Source organism: Marmota marmota, unplaced genomic scaffold (genome assembly GCF_001458135.2).
Source record: "Marmota marmota marmota unplaced genomic scaffold, marMar, whole genome shotgun sequence".
Classification (NCBI taxonomy): Eukaryota; Metazoa; Chordata; class Mammalia; order Rodentia; family Sciuridae; genus Marmota; species Marmota marmota.
Genome location: NW_026000164.1, coordinates 4,642,236 through 4,658,711, shown reverse-complemented (window position 1 = coordinate 4,658,711; position 16,476 = coordinate 4,642,236). Strand labels below are relative to the sequence as shown.

General features: G+C 41.4%; 1 protein-coding gene across 3 annotated transcripts in view; it reads left to right on the top strand.

Moving 5' to 3' along the window:
* Positions 1-16,141, top strand: part of Cntnap2 (contactin associated protein 2) — a 1,898,113-nt gene extending 1,881,972 nt beyond the window's left edge. For all 3 annotated transcript variants that reach the window (XM_048786770.1, XM_015493731.2, XM_048786771.1), the window contains 2 exons: positions 7,765-7,845; positions 11,136-16,141. In XM_048786770.1, the coding sequence (XP_048642727.1) occupies positions 7,765-7,845; positions 11,136-11,335 (281 nt within the window). In that variant the 3' untranslated portion in view covers positions 11,336-16,141. The remainder of the gene's footprint in view (positions 1-7,764; positions 7,846-11,135) is intronic.
* The last annotated feature ends 335 nt before the right edge of the window (positions 16,142-16,476 follow it).

The window sequence follows — 16,476 nt, the reverse complement described above, 5'->3', positions numbered from 1 at the left end:
CTTAGAATGCTTCGAGAACCTGAGTTCCACTGTCCAGATATTTTGCACTTGCTTTAGAAAACCACCTTGTATTTTTGTTTTGAACCAGGGAAGGTGTTCACAGACATACCTAAGATAACTGTTTATTAAACGCCTTACCCATTTAGCTTTAAACTTATCTTAATGTGGATTAGAAATAGACTTTCACCCTTACATGAAAAACTACAGTCAGAAGCTAAAGCAGTATTCCCATTCTAACTTTCACAACACTGAAAAGAAATAGAGCTGAAGGAAATGGAACCGTAGGGCATTCTGGCATCCAGATCATTAAAAGCACAAATGACTCATCCGAGAAGAAGAAAAAAAAAAAGACAAGGTTCTCAGAAGGAATTATTTCCATTCCCTCTCAGGCACCACATTAAATTAAAATACATGCACACAAAGAACAGCTGGAGATAGGAACCACCAAGGGTCTCAATTAAAGTTCTATGATTCAAAGGGAGCTAGGTATTCAAGCACTCTGGGAGTCTATTAGAAATACAGACCCCCAGGCCCCACCCAGACCAGCTCAGTCAGAATCTGCATTTTAAAGAGATCCCTGTGATTTGCATGCTTGTTTGAAAGTTCTGAACTAGAGCACTTCCAAATCAATTTGCTTTCCCCCAAGATACATAGACAGAAAAGGCCTAACGAGGCATAGTAACTTTCCCAAGGCCAAGGAACACCAGGCAACAGGGGCAAAGACTCATCCTGAAAGGAATTATTTGCTGTCCTCCCCACCGCCCCCCACCCCTGTCCTCTAGTGTGGTCCAAAACCCACAGAGCAGGAGAAATAGTGTCTCCCTAGATGGGGTCTGAATGGTAATTCCCAAATTTATCACATCCCCCCCCCAGATTTGGGATGTCTTCATTCCCACACTCCTGTTAAGGTCCACAGGAATTTAGAAACACCCCAAGGCGGATAGGGACAGAAGTGACAACCAACCTCAACAAGAGGAGCATGCTAGTGTCAGTAAGGGCAGCCCTGCACCACGTAGCCGCCCCGTGGCCCTTGCTCTGGGGCTCCTATCTCGATGTGCAAGATGTCCAAGAGCTACAGGAAAATGCCAGAATGAGAAATCCAATGACGTCTCAGGTCCTGGTGACTCCAGCACCTGCCAGCCACGGGGCTTTGAGTTAGTCACTCTCTGTTGTGGTTTTCACCTGCTCTGATACAGAAAGAGGTGCAATCTGTCAACGCTGGCAGTAACAATCGATCATCTGCAAGTGCCCATCACATTATCCAGCAATAACTTTGACGATTGATTTATAAATAATTATAACCAAACATGAAAGAATGAACAATTTGCCCACCTGAGAAATAGCAAGACCTATTTGTCTAATATGAAAATAGATACTGTCTATCTTATCTTGGTTTATTTTCCGAAACACAAAGTCTGCGTGTCTATCAATAATGAGCTATATCCAATTTAAATACCTGATTATAGTTAATCTGACAGAAGAATGCAATGTCACCCTTGTCTGGGCACAGCAGTAAATCTTTTTTTTTTTTTTTTTTGAAAGGCAATTAAGAAGAGTCAGAATTTCACTGAGAAACAGATGTCAGGAGGAAAGATTACAAAACGGATTGCTCTTTCAGTCCTTTTCACATAAAAGCTCGTATTTTCTAAATAATTATGACAAGTAGCAAATGGTGACAAGTTCATTTAGGCTGTTTCATTTCACTCAATTAACCTCTTTTGGTCACTGGATCTTAGACAATCATGCCAGTGGCTGCCATTCCTCTCTCATTTAAGAAGCTGGTGATGTCTGGCTTTTTAACTTCTCAAATTAGAAGTCAAAGATGCAAAATTCCTTTACCCCTTGACATAGGAAATTCTGGTAGCTAGCTTTCTTGAGAAGCTGAAGTGAAGGATAAAGATATCAAATGACATCAGGCCACACAGGTACAATCCCCATGTTGTTCAGCCTATATAAAAACCTGCTGACGCTGAGAAACCTCTCCTCCCCAAAGCAGGATCAGCAGTATCTCTTTAAAATAAAAGAATGTTTCTTGTACCTTCTGCATCTTAGTGAATAGCCATTTGTTTTCCTATTTCTGAAATATCTGTCAATAGTGAATGGCCAGACAAATTAATTGAGAAAAAAAATTATTTTCTGCCATATAACTCAGATTTGAAAAGAGAAAATGAAACGAAAGAAAGAAGCTGAGAAGAATAGGGTGTAGATTCATCATCCAGCCTGCCCTGCTGCAAAACTAATGTTGCAATTTAAATTAAATTATAATTAATAGCAGCAGTTGTGTTGAAGTGCTTCAAATTATCACTTTTGATGCTAAAGCACCAGTGGTTTCCATGGAGATCTCTTCTCTAGGAGATGTCAGATCCCATCTAATTGTTTCGTCTCTGATATGTGACAACCTGAAGCTTTTAGTGCCTTTCATTTGGGGAGGTTTTTATGGTAGATAATCTCAATTTATTTTTATGTGCACTTAAATGTGTTTTATTTGCAATTGGTTTCTGAGCCTAAAGTCTACAATTTTCTGTATTTTGAAACTTAGAAAATAAGAACAACAACCGCCGAAATTATCTTCTGTAGTAAAAAACGCTTTACCCCATCCTTCCTCCCACCCTTTCACAAGGATCAACAAGAAATTGGAAGCTAAAGAATTCAAATCTCTTTTTAATATTCTGATCTTACAAAGGCCTTTTAAGATGTTTCTAGTACTCAAGCACCTGCCTTGAAAGCTCTTTGATTAATTTCTCACATTCTATAAATGCCATCCAAATTTATATTCTGACAATGCTGTTTGAAAGCACAATTAGCACTATTCCTGGTCCTATTCTAGCCATAGTATTGTGCTTCTGTTATGATAATAACCCCACAGGGGTTCAGATGAAACTGATGTTCCTCCTCTTCCACCACATTGGTTCTGAATTCTTAGACTGGCACACAGCTCAACCGATGCTGCCATCATGTGGAATGTTCTCCCACTCAGCAGCTGAAAGACAGGTGCAGTCAGAAGCTTACTGATATCAAAAGGCTTTTGTCTGCCTCCACATTCACCCCATGCACCGCAGGAAAACAACCTGGCTTAGCAGATTTCCTTGACCATGCAACCATGCTGATTATTGCATAGAGATAGTGTAGACAGCAACCTGGAAAAAGAGGCATCTCCTGATGCCTCTTTATATATATATATATATATATATATATATANNNATATATATATATATTGATTTAGAGACAGGGTCTCACTGAGTTGATTAGCACTTCGCTTTTGCTGAGGCTGGCTTTGAACTCGCAATCCTCGTGCCTCAGCCTCCCAAGCCTCTGGGATCACAGGTGTGAACCACCATGCCCGGCTCAATGTTAACTTACTTTTGGTACTCCACAATAAAAGGAAAATGATGGGGCTGAGGATGGGTCTCAAAGGTAGAGCACTTGCCTAACATGCATAAGGCCCTGGGTTCAAAGCCCAGCAACATGCAATCAATAAATAACATAAAAGGAAAATGCTTCTAGGTGAAGCCCACTGTAACAAACCTCTTGGTATTTTGCCATTCTTACAACATTTTGCTTTGAGAGTTGTTCCACGGTCACAGAACCTTAGGTGTAGACTGGGCCCTAGAGAGCAGGCTGGGCGAGGAAACTACAGCCCAAGCAATGACTCTCTTCAGATATTCTTAGAATTTCGAGTCCTGTCACTCAGCACATATAAACTACCCGTGTGGTAACTTGGGGTCTTTGCTGGAGTTTGGAGCTTGTCCCTTGCCTTGGAGAGTCCTGGTGTGTCAGCTGCTGAGAGGACACCACACTGGGCCCTGCCCAGCACACAGTAAAGGACGTGCTAGCAAGACTGCCCTCCTGCTTTTGTGATAAGACCTTTCAAGAATGGAAAGGAAGAGCAAAACAACTTTAGAAGAGGGATCCAACAGTCATATATTCTATTCTTTGGAGGGAAGGAAAGAAGGCTCTTTCTCACCTACTTCCAATTCATAACCGTCCTACTCTATCTGTGTGATTATGAGGAACAACTTGCACTAGACTTGCTCACACAAAGTAGGCTTGGTTGTTACTTCTTGGGTTTTTTGCAACCTGGAAATGGAGGAAGGGAAAGGGGGTGCCAGTGGTGAGCTCTCTGATTGCTTCACACGTGCAAGACAGAGACAGTGAAAAAGAACATCTGTGTGTTAGAGTGCAAACGTGACCATGTCTAAATATGTCTGGGGACCTATAACATATTTGCCTTCTCTGGGTGAGAAGGGTAGCAATGCATCTTGGGTGGGCTGTGAAGCCTCAGCCAGGCTGTTCACTAAGCCTGCTTCTGGGAGCAGAATCTCCCATCATCAGTTCCTCCAAAATCGTGCCTGCTGGCCTGTGCTGGGTAGAGAAGGGGAATAAATCCAATCCTTGGGAGATGCAAAGGGAACATGGTCTGTGGGCATAATACTGGGGATGACCAGATGAACAAGAAGGACATGAGCAAGGGAAATATGCAGAAATACACACACTTCTGTTAGAAATTAAGTCAGTGCTGGGAGGACGCCCTGCTTGGTGGTTGGTTATCATCATTTGGTGACACTGGGCAATCCAGAAAAAGAGTGTGTCGAATACCGTCTGTGCTTACAGCATGCAAGTCAGGTCCTGATATAGCTAATATCCATCTAGTCTACTTTGAATTAACATTCTAAATTCAGACCTATTCGTTATGTTTCTCAAAATATATATTTCTTAATGCTCCAATACCCTAAAATTCCTTAGTTCTCCAGCAAATGGTGGCGGGGTGGGGGACATGGAAGTTAGCAGAACAGAGCATGTGCCATAAACGAGCTTCGTCATCCATCTCAGCCGTATTTCTTGGCCACCATTTTTCTCTACATGCATTCCCAAGAGGCTCTTGGTAACCCAGGGGAAAGGACAGTTACAATGAAATATATCTATCAAAATAGCAATTGCTCTGCTTGCCAGAATAAAGTAGCTTTGCCTCAAGGGACTGAGCATTCCCATGCATTAAGACAACCAGGCTTAAGTTATAAATAAAGCCATGAAAACAGGGATGCTCCTGGAAAAAAAAAAAAACACACACACACACACACACGCACACATACACACAACAGAATTCTGTCTTTGAATTTCATAAGGGTTTCTTTCGACCTGAGGGTTTTCCATTAATGGTTTTCTAACAATTACCAAAGTCTAGTGGACAAAGAATCATTAATATCTTTTCTGTACCCAACATGTTCATTTCCTTTGTTGGGGAGAATAAGAATGCTGGCTTGTTTTAAGATTTTAGTTGAGAGTAGGCAGCTCACTTTTTAAATTACACTTGCATGGAGGGTGATTATTGGAGAGGCTACACAAATGTTTACCCACACTTAATGGACTGATTGTAATTATACAAGTCAATGAACATCCATTTAGCTCCCGCTAGTACATTATTATTCATTGAAACTGCAAACATCATTAAGGTTGGCCCCTGCCTTTAGCAGGACATCTACCCAGTAAGGAGTGATAAGAATGAAGATTATAGCCATCAAAGAGGGTCAGCCACTTAATCTGAGGTGGCTGAGGATGCATTTAGGAAAGAGGTAAAATCTGATGCAAAAAGAGAGGAAAGGTAGACCAGGTGTCCAGATACCGAGCATCATCTGGGTAAGCAAAGACACACTGGCCTGAAGCATTGGGATCTGTTAACCCAGAATATTGAGTGGGAAAAGTTGCCCCTCGGGGAAGAGGCAGGAGAGAAATGCAGCCCATGGAGGCCCCCTTCCCCATGCCATGGAGTTCAGTCTCATCACAATCCTATCCTCTAGCTATTGTCACTCTCCTGGAGTCATCTCAGGTCACCTCTGCCACTATTTCCATACTTTCCACCATTGTTTATATACATCAAGGGAACTGAACTGGGGAGAGGCCACCAATGTCTCTAAGTACCTATGTTTCTCTGAAGTTTGAGGCCAAGGAGGCAAGGTGGGTTTTGGAGCAGAGAGAAGCCATGCTATGGTTTGTGGGTTGTGTTATCTGAGGCAGAAAAGTAACTTGTTTCATGGTGTCATGAATATCATATTATAGAATTAAAAAAACCACCATGGCATTTTTGTAACCATACCTAAAATATTTTGAAGGTTCATGTTGGGAGGCTCATGACCACCTGTAGAGCCTTCTGAGATAATATGGACTATATACATCTAGGAAAGAATAATTTTCCTGGGAAGAATAACCAATTTAAAAAGAGAAAGGGCTCAGTCACACTTGCTGGTGGAATCTGAAGTCTCCCTCTTTGGTCGGCACATTTCCAGGGACCAGGAGGAGAAGGGGCCTACCCACTTTGTTTCTTTATCTTGGAGGTTCTTGGACGTCTCTAGCCAGGAATAAATTAGCCTTAGAAAACTAAGTCAATCATAACAACTACTATATTCTTGGTGTATACACACTATATTACACCAAACATCTACTTTTAAAATATTTTTTTTGCACTAATTTGGTGCTATCCAGCAACCATAGGTCTGCCTGAGAACAAGGTGGTTGTTTCTGTTTGGCTCAGGGAAAAGCTGCCTTCAATGGAAGAATTACCTTAACTTCCCAAACTGAAATCCCACAATGCAAAGTAGTTTTGAAGTTGAATTTGCTTGTATGAATTATAATAGACGCTCCACTGACCTACAGAAATACTTCAGGGTCTATTTGCTTTTTGGGTACTTGAAATTTGTTTTATCTTAGAGAAACATCTCAATTTAACAAAATGGTTTCTTGGTTTTTGTAACAGAGAAATTGATTCAGCTGTTAATATTCTCAAAAAGAGAAGAATATTAATTCTTCTTTTATGAAATTTTGCCCCTTTACAAATTCATGAAGTGTATGGTGTTTTATTAGACCCATGTAAAATATTAGTTTAAGAAAGTTATTACATTTCAAACAGATGCTGTAAAAAGCTCATCTACCTTTCCAATTGTGTATGGAATCAAAGTGGACGGGAACAGATTTCAGGCAAACATAAGAAAACATAGTCAGCCTTCCATGCCTAAGGTTTCTGCAGCTGCAGTCTCAGCCAATGCAGATTGAAAGCATTTTTTAAAATTGCATCTGCACTGCCAGGCACAGCAGTGCACTGTAATCCCAGAAGCTCCGAAGGGTGGGGCAGGAGGATTGTGTGTTCAAAGCCAACCTCAGAAACTTAGCAAGGCCTTAAGCAACTCAGCAAGACCCTGTCTCTAAAGAAAATATTTTTAAAGGGCTGGGATGTGGCTCAGTGGTTAAGTGCCTCTGGGTTCAATCCCTGTTACCTGCCACCAAAATAAAAAACACATCTGCGTTTTCTTGCCATTTTTCCCTTGCATAACAGTATTGCATAAATAGCTGTTTGCATAGCATTAAACTGTGTTAGGGATTATAAGTCATTTAGAGATTACTAAAATCATACTAGAGGATTATGAAGGTCATATACAACGGAGTACATGAGTGACTAGAACAGCCATGAATCCGGTACCGTAGGGGTCGAGGGGTCCTGCAACCAGCCCCTGGAGGATCTAGAATTCTCTAGTATTCCTCCAATGAGCCAGTGTTTACCTAGGCCTGTGCAAAGAAGAACAGCAAGAACAGGGGTGGGGATTTCTTGGATTCTTTCAGGAGAAAAAAAAAAAGATGGGGCCATCTGAAATGGAGATTTCATTTGGGAAAGTAAGAGATGTCAAAAAGTCATATAAGAAATAGCTATCCAACTATTTGGGACTAATGGTACACTTGACTCTTATACTTACTTGACTCTTCTTTTCTCTCTTACAGCCAGTGCTGATTTCCCATATAATCCAGGACAAGGACAAGCTATAAGAAATGGAGTCAACAGAAACTCGGCTATCATTGGAGGTGGGTGACCGAGAACAGGCGTCTGTGTGCCTATTCACCTGTGGAAAGCAACGATTCTCAATAAAATAGTAGCCCAGGAAGAGGGAGGAAGAATTTTCTAGATTTTTATATCATTCATTTGTCATTTAAATATGACATAAAGTTATGAAATAAGGTTGAGAAATGGTGATAAATATAACCCAGCTACTTTTTAATGCTGGATTGTAAAAATGAGAATGTTAGGGTGAGCCAGACAGAATCAGAGGACTTAGGTAAGCAGCAGTGACAATACCCAGAACATTTCTTTAGCCTCTTCTCCTTTCACTCTCACCCTCTCACATTCCAAATGTTCCAGAACAGCTCACTAGAAAAATGGGAAGGAATTCTCCATTTGACTTCAGATATCTTAACAAAAACTTTGAAAAATCCAACAGCCAGGGTACATAAAATATTCCAGTCTGTCTTCCCACCCTGGGAGCTGCTGAGTCACTGACTCCCCTAGCAGGGGCCCTCGGGCTTGGATCAGCATTGAGGGCTCAGTTGCCACTGCCCACTTCTCTCCCTGCTGCTCCTGATTCCTGCCTCTCTGAGTACAGCCAACGTCGTAAGCATATCGGGGACTTTAAACCCAGCCAGTTTCTTCTCAAGGGAAGAGAGTAGACAGCTTTAAGAAACATATACAACTATAAAATTAAAATTTATTCAGAAGGGTGCTCACTTCACATTGTCCAAAGCTCAGGAACAATGTCATCAAAGTCCCCATCCTGATTGTTTTTTGCTCTTTGGCTTTTTTATAATCTACTTAATTAAAGCATAATGTTCACCTGTCAATGCAGCAGTGGGATGGCTTGTGACCAATGGGAACACTCACATCCACCAGCACAGCAGCAGAACATCCCACCCTCCTGAGCAGACCTCACAGCCTTGTGTACACACACCACCCTCCCCTGCCTTACTCCCAGCCCAGGCAACCTCTGGTTTGCCGTTTGTCACCATAGATGAGTTTTTTCTCCCTTAGCACTCCGTAACTGGAATCTGAGAGCATGTAATGTTTCATGCCTTTCTTTGTTCAACTGACATAATGTCTTCGAGATCTACCCACATTGCTGTGTCTATCAATAGTTCATTTATTTTTCTTGCCAAGTTGAATTCCCTCACATGAATATACCATAATTTGTTTTATCCACTTACCTGCTGATCACTTGTTGGTTTGTTTCCAGACCTGGGCTATGATGAATAAAGCTGCCATGAATGTTCTTTGCACAAGTCTTAAGGGAACATAAGTTTTCATTTCTCTTTGGTAATTCCTAGCCCTGCAATCACTGGATATTATGGAAAGTGAATATTTAACTTTATAAAAACATCCAGTGCTAGCTTTCCATTGAAGGCAAGAACAACTTAGAGGAGGAAAGATTTATTTGGGGCTCACAGTTTCAGAGGTTCAGTTCATGATCTCCTGACTCCTTTGCTCTGGGCCTGAGTGAGGCAGAACATCATGGCAGAGTGAATCTGCTTACCTCGTGGTAACCAGGAAGCAGAGACAGAGAGAGAGCTTGAGAAGCCGAGGACAAAATATATAATTCCCCAGGCACACCCCCAGTGAACCATTTCATCCAGTCATGCCCAACCTGCCTATAGTTATCATTCAATCATTTAAATTATTAATCCATCAAATGGGTTAATCCACTGATGAGGCTACAGCTCTCATAGTCTAATCATTTCACCTTCTACATTAACACAGGAGCTATGGAGGGACACCTCATATCCAAACCATGACACCGCCAAACCATGACACTGCCATATAGTTTTCCAATGTGATTAAACCACTTAACAGTCCCACAATCAGTATCTGAGAGCTCAAGTGGCCCCACAATCTTGCCAACTCTTGGTATTGTCAATCCTCATATCTATCCACTCTTGTGGATGAGTCGTTGTGTCTCTGTGCTTTTAATGTGCACCTCTATCTGATCACTTGTGTTGAGCATCTTTTCATGAGCCTGTCGCCATGGGTAAATCTTTCTCAGAGTGTCTGTTAAAATCTTTCTCCACTTTTTTAATTAGATTGGCTGACTTCTATTGACTTACAAGTGTTCTTTTTATGTCCTGGATACAAGTTCCTGGTCAGACATAGGTATTATAAATATTTCCTCCCAATCTGCAGCTTATTAAACTTGGTGTTGTTCGGGTGTTGCAGATTCTTACTGGTTTTCCATTTAATTGTTCTATCGATTACAATCAGATGAGTGTTGGCATCTCCAGCAGTAATGGTGGATTGTCTCATGTTCCCTCCTGTCTTCATTTCACTCACTGTGGATGTTCTGTCAGGCATGCACGCAGTTGAATTCATGTGCCTTGGATAACTGACTTGTCATTATCAAATGCTCTTTGTTCTTTTGAATAACCTTATCTGTTCTCTCGTGTTAGTGTAGCTACTCCACTTTGTCACTCTAGGTGTCTGCTTAGGACCTTATCTGCTACCTCCATTGTCTCTGTCATTTCTGGATCTCCTCCTGATTGACTGATTTTTCTCCTGGTTGAGTGATGTTCTCCCACCTTTTCATTTTTTCTTTGCTTGCTTAGTAATTTTCTATTGGGTGCTAACATTGTTAACATTACACTACCTTTGGGGGTTTTATTATCTTAGTGTAATGAATTTTGAGGTTTGTTTGGGCAGGCAATTCAGTTTTAGGCAGCTTGATTTCAAAGTCCATTTCAAAGTTTTTTAAGGGGAAATTCTGAGTCGCCTCTACTGAAGGCCTATTTCAGCAAAACATCTTCATAATCTATAGAAAATGCTCTGGTCATTTAGTGGTGTCCCTCCACTGTGCCTGGTGGAGACATGAGCATCTCCAGCCCTGTTCGGCCTATTGCTCCTGAGTCACTATTCAGCCACAGATCCAGAGACTTCTGTGCAGACCACAGAGCTCTTGCTATGCAGACCACATCCTCTCTCTCCTCTACCATCCATTGGGGGAACACTGTGTTTTTCTCATACAACCCCTCCCTACACTGCTGTACAGAAATTGCTACCAGCCAGAAAACTAGGAAAAGCATAAAAAAATCATCTTTGGGGCTCTCTGTTTTCAGGCACCACCTGTTGTTCAGGGTCTGAAAGCTGATGCTTCCTATGATTTGTCAACTATCCTTGTCACTTTGGGTTGCCTTGGTTGTTCCTGTTACCCACCTGTGGCCCCAAACGAGCCACATTTCCCTTCTGTCATCGTCATGGTGATTGCTGTTTGGGAGTCTGCTGTATGTGGGAGAGGGTCAGCGAGATGTGCTTAACTCTGGTACCTCTCCTGCCTCCACAGGGGTCATTGCCGTGGTGATTTTCACCATCCTCTGCACCTTGGTCTTCCTCATCCGGTACATGTTCCGTCACAAGGGCACCTACCACACCAACGAAGCCAAGGGAGCCGAGTCCGCGGAGAGCGCCGATGCTGCCATCATGAACAACGACCCCAATTTCACAGAGACCATTGATGAGAGCAAAAAGGAATGGCTCATTTGAGGGGTGGCGATTTGGCCATGGGATAGGGAGGGGGGACTTGTAGAGGGAAGGGAAAGGGACAAGAGCACCCCGCTTCATACTCCTGAGCACATCCTTAAAATATCAGCACAAGTTGGGGAAGGCAAGCGACAGAATATTCTTGAGACTGATCACTATAAAAATACTTTTTAATATTTCTTTATAGCTGAGTTCCCCCTTCCGTATCAAAAGAGAATAATACAGAAAATGCTTTTAGAGTTTAAGCAATGGTTGAATTTGTAGGTAATATCTGTCTTATTTTGTGCGTGTTTAGAGGTGTTCTAAAATCCCGTGGTAACAGGGCAAGTTTTTTACATTTTTAAGAGCCCTTAGAATGTGGATATTTTTTCTTGAGAAAAAAAAAAAAACTGATGTACATCCATCCATATGGCCTCCAACATCCTCTTCCTTTTGCATAGAGTCAACTTTTAATGGGCTGTCGTAGTAACTGGTTTGTGTTCATATAATATTTCTTTTTGTGTCCTGTAAATTGGAAAAGGGAAGAAAAGGGCAAAGAGAACCGGTTTTCCAGTTTTCAGAGACCTCACTCTCTGCCACTTCTCTGAGGGCTCCAGCCCACACAGGTGGCTGGAAGAAAGATGGATGTGATCAACACAACCGGAGAGAGCGAGGAAGAACAGGGAAAGGCGTGCACCTTGGGTCGTTGGTTTGATTTTCCATTGAATTCTATGAGATAATACTGTCCCATGTATGTAGTCTTAGATCTACTCAATATCTGTAACTATCAGCTACAATACTGTGGTGACCACCTTACAAAAGATCTTTCCTGTTTTACCTGCAGCACATTATATATGTAGACACACCTCGGTGGGGAATTAGAGCCAGATCGTATGATTTGTTTGCTCTGTTTTTCTTTTATAGTTGTAGCAAAAGTATGGACACTTCCTAGCGAATGCATATATTAGGTTGCTTTTCTTACTTTGCTTTAAATCTCAAGTTTTAAAACCCCTGTGATAAAATCCTAGCAGATAGAGCCCTCTGAATGACACAACACAATAAAGCCAAGTTATTATTGCTGTTACTCTGGAATCGTGTGGGAAACACTGCCATATTTTTAATCAACTACACCACGTGTTATTCCATCCAAAATAGACACACTGCCATGATTCAGAGCTCTTCTATGATGGACACATTTGAAGCTCAAATTCATTACAAGCCTGGTTGCTTCCCAGAGAATGGATATGTCAAGTCTATCACACCTCTTAACTTATCCCAAATAGCTCATTGATTTTCTTTGAAATAATAGAGTTCATGTTAACAGATGGGACAATGCTTCCTGTTGCAGTACCCAAAAGAGAATTTAATATATTTATTTCTTTAAAAATATCATGCAAAAGTTATTTCTAGAATGATTACCATTCAAGCCTCTTGTACTTAATAAGCTCTTCTTAAAAAAATTTGTAGACCCCGACATTTTGAGAAATTACTTATGCTCACTCTTTCCTGCTCCTCCATGAAGGAGCCTACGGTGAGGTTTAAAAGGTGTGGACACTATTTCCCATGGTCTGGCTCAGTAAAATGGAGATTCTAGTTGGTTAGATTCTGTAGGCCCAACTTATTAAAGGACATGAATTGATTGAATCATGGAAAACCTTGTTCAGAGCCGCCAATGACACATTATGCAAGTAGTGACCCATTCCAAAGGAGACAGTGGACCAGTCCGTTCCCCTGAGATCCAAAGTAATGGGACAAAAGGGAGTCAATCTTGAGGCCCTTTCATGGTTTTTTGTTGACCTCAGACACTCTCACAAACACTTAAATTTCAGGAAGGCTTGATCAGTCCTCTATAAAATACATTGAAAATGGAAAAGTATTTAATCTGACTAAATATTAAAGCAATACAACATTGACAAATGACATATTGAAAGCAAAGGCCATTTTATTTCACCAAGATGACTACCATTAAGGTTTCCTCTATGGATTCTCATATGGAAAAACAAATCTTAAACATTATGATTTAAAATTGCTTCTCATTTTTAAACCTATTTTAAGTATTTCTTTGGCACTTAAAAATTAATTTCCAGGTGGAAATTCATTGTTTCTTGCATTTCCCATAATCATCATATACTTTATGCATCATCTCAGCACTTTTCCTTTCCTCCCAAAATGGTTAGGAGGTAAAATTCATCAAAATTAGCCCCTGGTATTAAAATGTTCTCACCCTTTCTTTCTCTTTCCTGTCTTCTTTCCTCTTTCTGCCACAAAAGGTGAAAAATAAGATCCAACCCTTCTCTCACCAAATTTGCAAACCTAGGACAATGAATGACTGCAAGGGTCAGGTGTTCTCCCACATTCCCATCAATTAGGACACGGAGACCACTAAGATACTCAAAGGTGGATGAGGTATTGAATCACCAAGTTAACTACCAAACAGGCACTGGAAATCCCGGCCTCTTGTTGGGATTATGGGCTCAACAAAAACACCTACCTTTGTTTATGAAGGCCTTATCTAGTACATTCTAAATGGCAACTTGATTACGTGAAGAAAATCAAATAACTTTTTTTCCAATTCCTGCCCTTGACAGCTTAGCACGTGGCAGCCTCGTAGCCATGATATGACCTGAACTCAGTGCTGGTCTTACCTGGTCATTCATATTCCCCAGGTCTTGATGTCTGACATCCGATACACCACTAACCTGGCAAACAGGCTAGTAGGAGCCTCTTCTGTAAGTGATGAGTATACATGCGCACACACACACAAACACACACACACAACACACACACACACACATCCCAAGAGACTGTTTTAAAGTCTCAGGTAACATTGATGGCTGATTTAGGGTTGATGTACAAGAAACATCATCCGCATAGGAAGCAAACATCTTTTGAGAAGCTAGGAACAGGGGACTTTGAATGAATGTGACGTTCTCAAAATAGCTTATTCCCTGGAGCTCAAGAAAGTTAGCTCAGGAAGAAGGCACTAGTTTATTGCTGAATTATTCTCTGGCCCTTCTTAACATTTAAGAATGATTTTATTGAAGGGCTGGGAACAAGAATTTAAGGGCTAGTGTTAGACATGCTCCTCTTGCCCTACATTTGACAAGCAAGCATTCCTTAGCAAAGAAGCAGGAATTCAGAGCCACCAGAGAAAGAGCTGGCCTGGGCCAGAGAGGAGGTCTTACGGTTATTGTTGAACATTTGTTACACAGCCGCCCAGCGCAGACAGACACGTTGCAGCACTTCAGGAAGAAGCCAACGGTGTGGGCTGTGAAGATGAGAGGCTGAGGCAGTGTCAGGAGAAGCTTCCTTCCTTCTGCGATGGGATCTCTTCTTTTCCCTCCCTCCACTTGGTCCTCTCCCTCCTCTGCCCATATCACAACCTTGTCACAGTCTGAAACCTAACGGCCCCTTTATATCTCACATCTCCAGACAATTCCCACCTGATTTGAACCACTTCATATTTTTTGCCTTTTGCTATCCTGTTAAGCAATTTTTAAAAGGAAGACCACAATTAAATTAGCCAACCAATAATAGGTCCTAAATTGCTTCTCCCAGTAGAAACACCTGGTCCTGAAATAGGTGAGAAATCAACAATAGTGCACCCAACCATTGGACTAAAAATCAACAAACACCTGTTTTTAAATGATGTTTTGGTGAGAGCAGACCTCGAGAATCAGCCGATAGAGCCCCAACCCTTAATCTCCAAGTCCCTGAACTTCTGTCCCTCCTTGCTCTGTATTTAAGAAGGAGCTGTTTTACCTACTTTGTAAGCATTTGTGAGATGCCACTGATTCTTAATTATGAGACACTTTGAAATCCAAATATAAAGGCCAAGGCCAAAGGAGCTACTGAAGACCAACTTCTTGAGGTTGTAATTCATATCAAAAGAACCGCGTGGCCATGTCCAGGAAGTGGAAGCTTAGAGGGTGTGCTGCTCAACAGCCAATTATCAATCGTGTAGACTTCCAGGGAGCCAACGTGTCAACACTGGAAATGCACCACAGCCAAACGCCAGAAAAAAAGTGGCATTTTTTTTGTGCATCAAGCCCTGAGTTCCCACCTGGATGTGGCTGACAGCTCACCTTATCTGCTCATCCCCCCACCCAGTGTGGTCAGACTGGCTTTTGAGTAAGTCAATACAAAATACAAAGGCAGCATTTTTATGTAACCTGGTGGCTCTGTGCCTACACCACACTTGCCTCGCATGGTAATGTTGGAAATTTTAAAAGTGCGTTTCTTTTACAGAACATTTTTGGCATACAAGTGGTATCTAAACTCATTATCAGTGAAATCTCACACTGAGGAAAAACTGTCAGAAGGCAATTATGAATGTGTGTTGACAAACCACACCTATTCACAGGCTTCTTTTCCAGATGAAAATGTGCTGCAAAAACAGGTCTCCTCAGGCAGTCTGACCATGTCCAAGGCTCAGGTGACTTACTGGATGTTCCTGCCGGCTTCTGAGATGGCTGTGAGATATGGCAGTTCCTCCCCAGTAGACCAAGAAACCATTCTTGGTGTTACTGATTCTAAGTTTCGTTTTCTTGATTTTTTTTTTAACTTTTTAAGTGAGCATGGTGACTGCAGAGATTAGAGCTGAGAAAAACTGGGCTAAGTATTCTTTCTGTGAAGTCAGTTAGGACTCCATCCCTGTGAAATTACACAAAATTTCACTCTCTACAAGCAACAGCATGTAAACTAGAATGAGAGAAGGAAATTATGTATGTATGCCTATTATTCTTTGTGAATGTCTTTCATTTAACTAAAATTATATTAGCAGCCAGATTGATAAATAAAAAATTCAAAATAGTTTTAATTATCCAAAAAGCGATTCTTTGTGTTTTGTACCACTTGGTTCTTTTGGAAGTGATTTTTAACCTTCAGCACATGTCGGCACCAGGCACTGAGACAGACTGCTACAGGAATAACCTTCCTGAAATCTGGGGGATGGACTCCCTCCTCAAGGACAGGTCATACTTGGATACATCCGTGGTTAACCTCTTTTTGCCACATATCCCTGCCCCACTGTGTTTCTTGAAGTAGCTCAATGGATATTGACTTTACAGTTGGGATTAATTTACACACAGCTTGATAAAATGTGGTCAGAGTTAAGTGGTCTCCAGAATCTATTCAGACCGTTTTTTGGAGGAGGGGAGTGACCA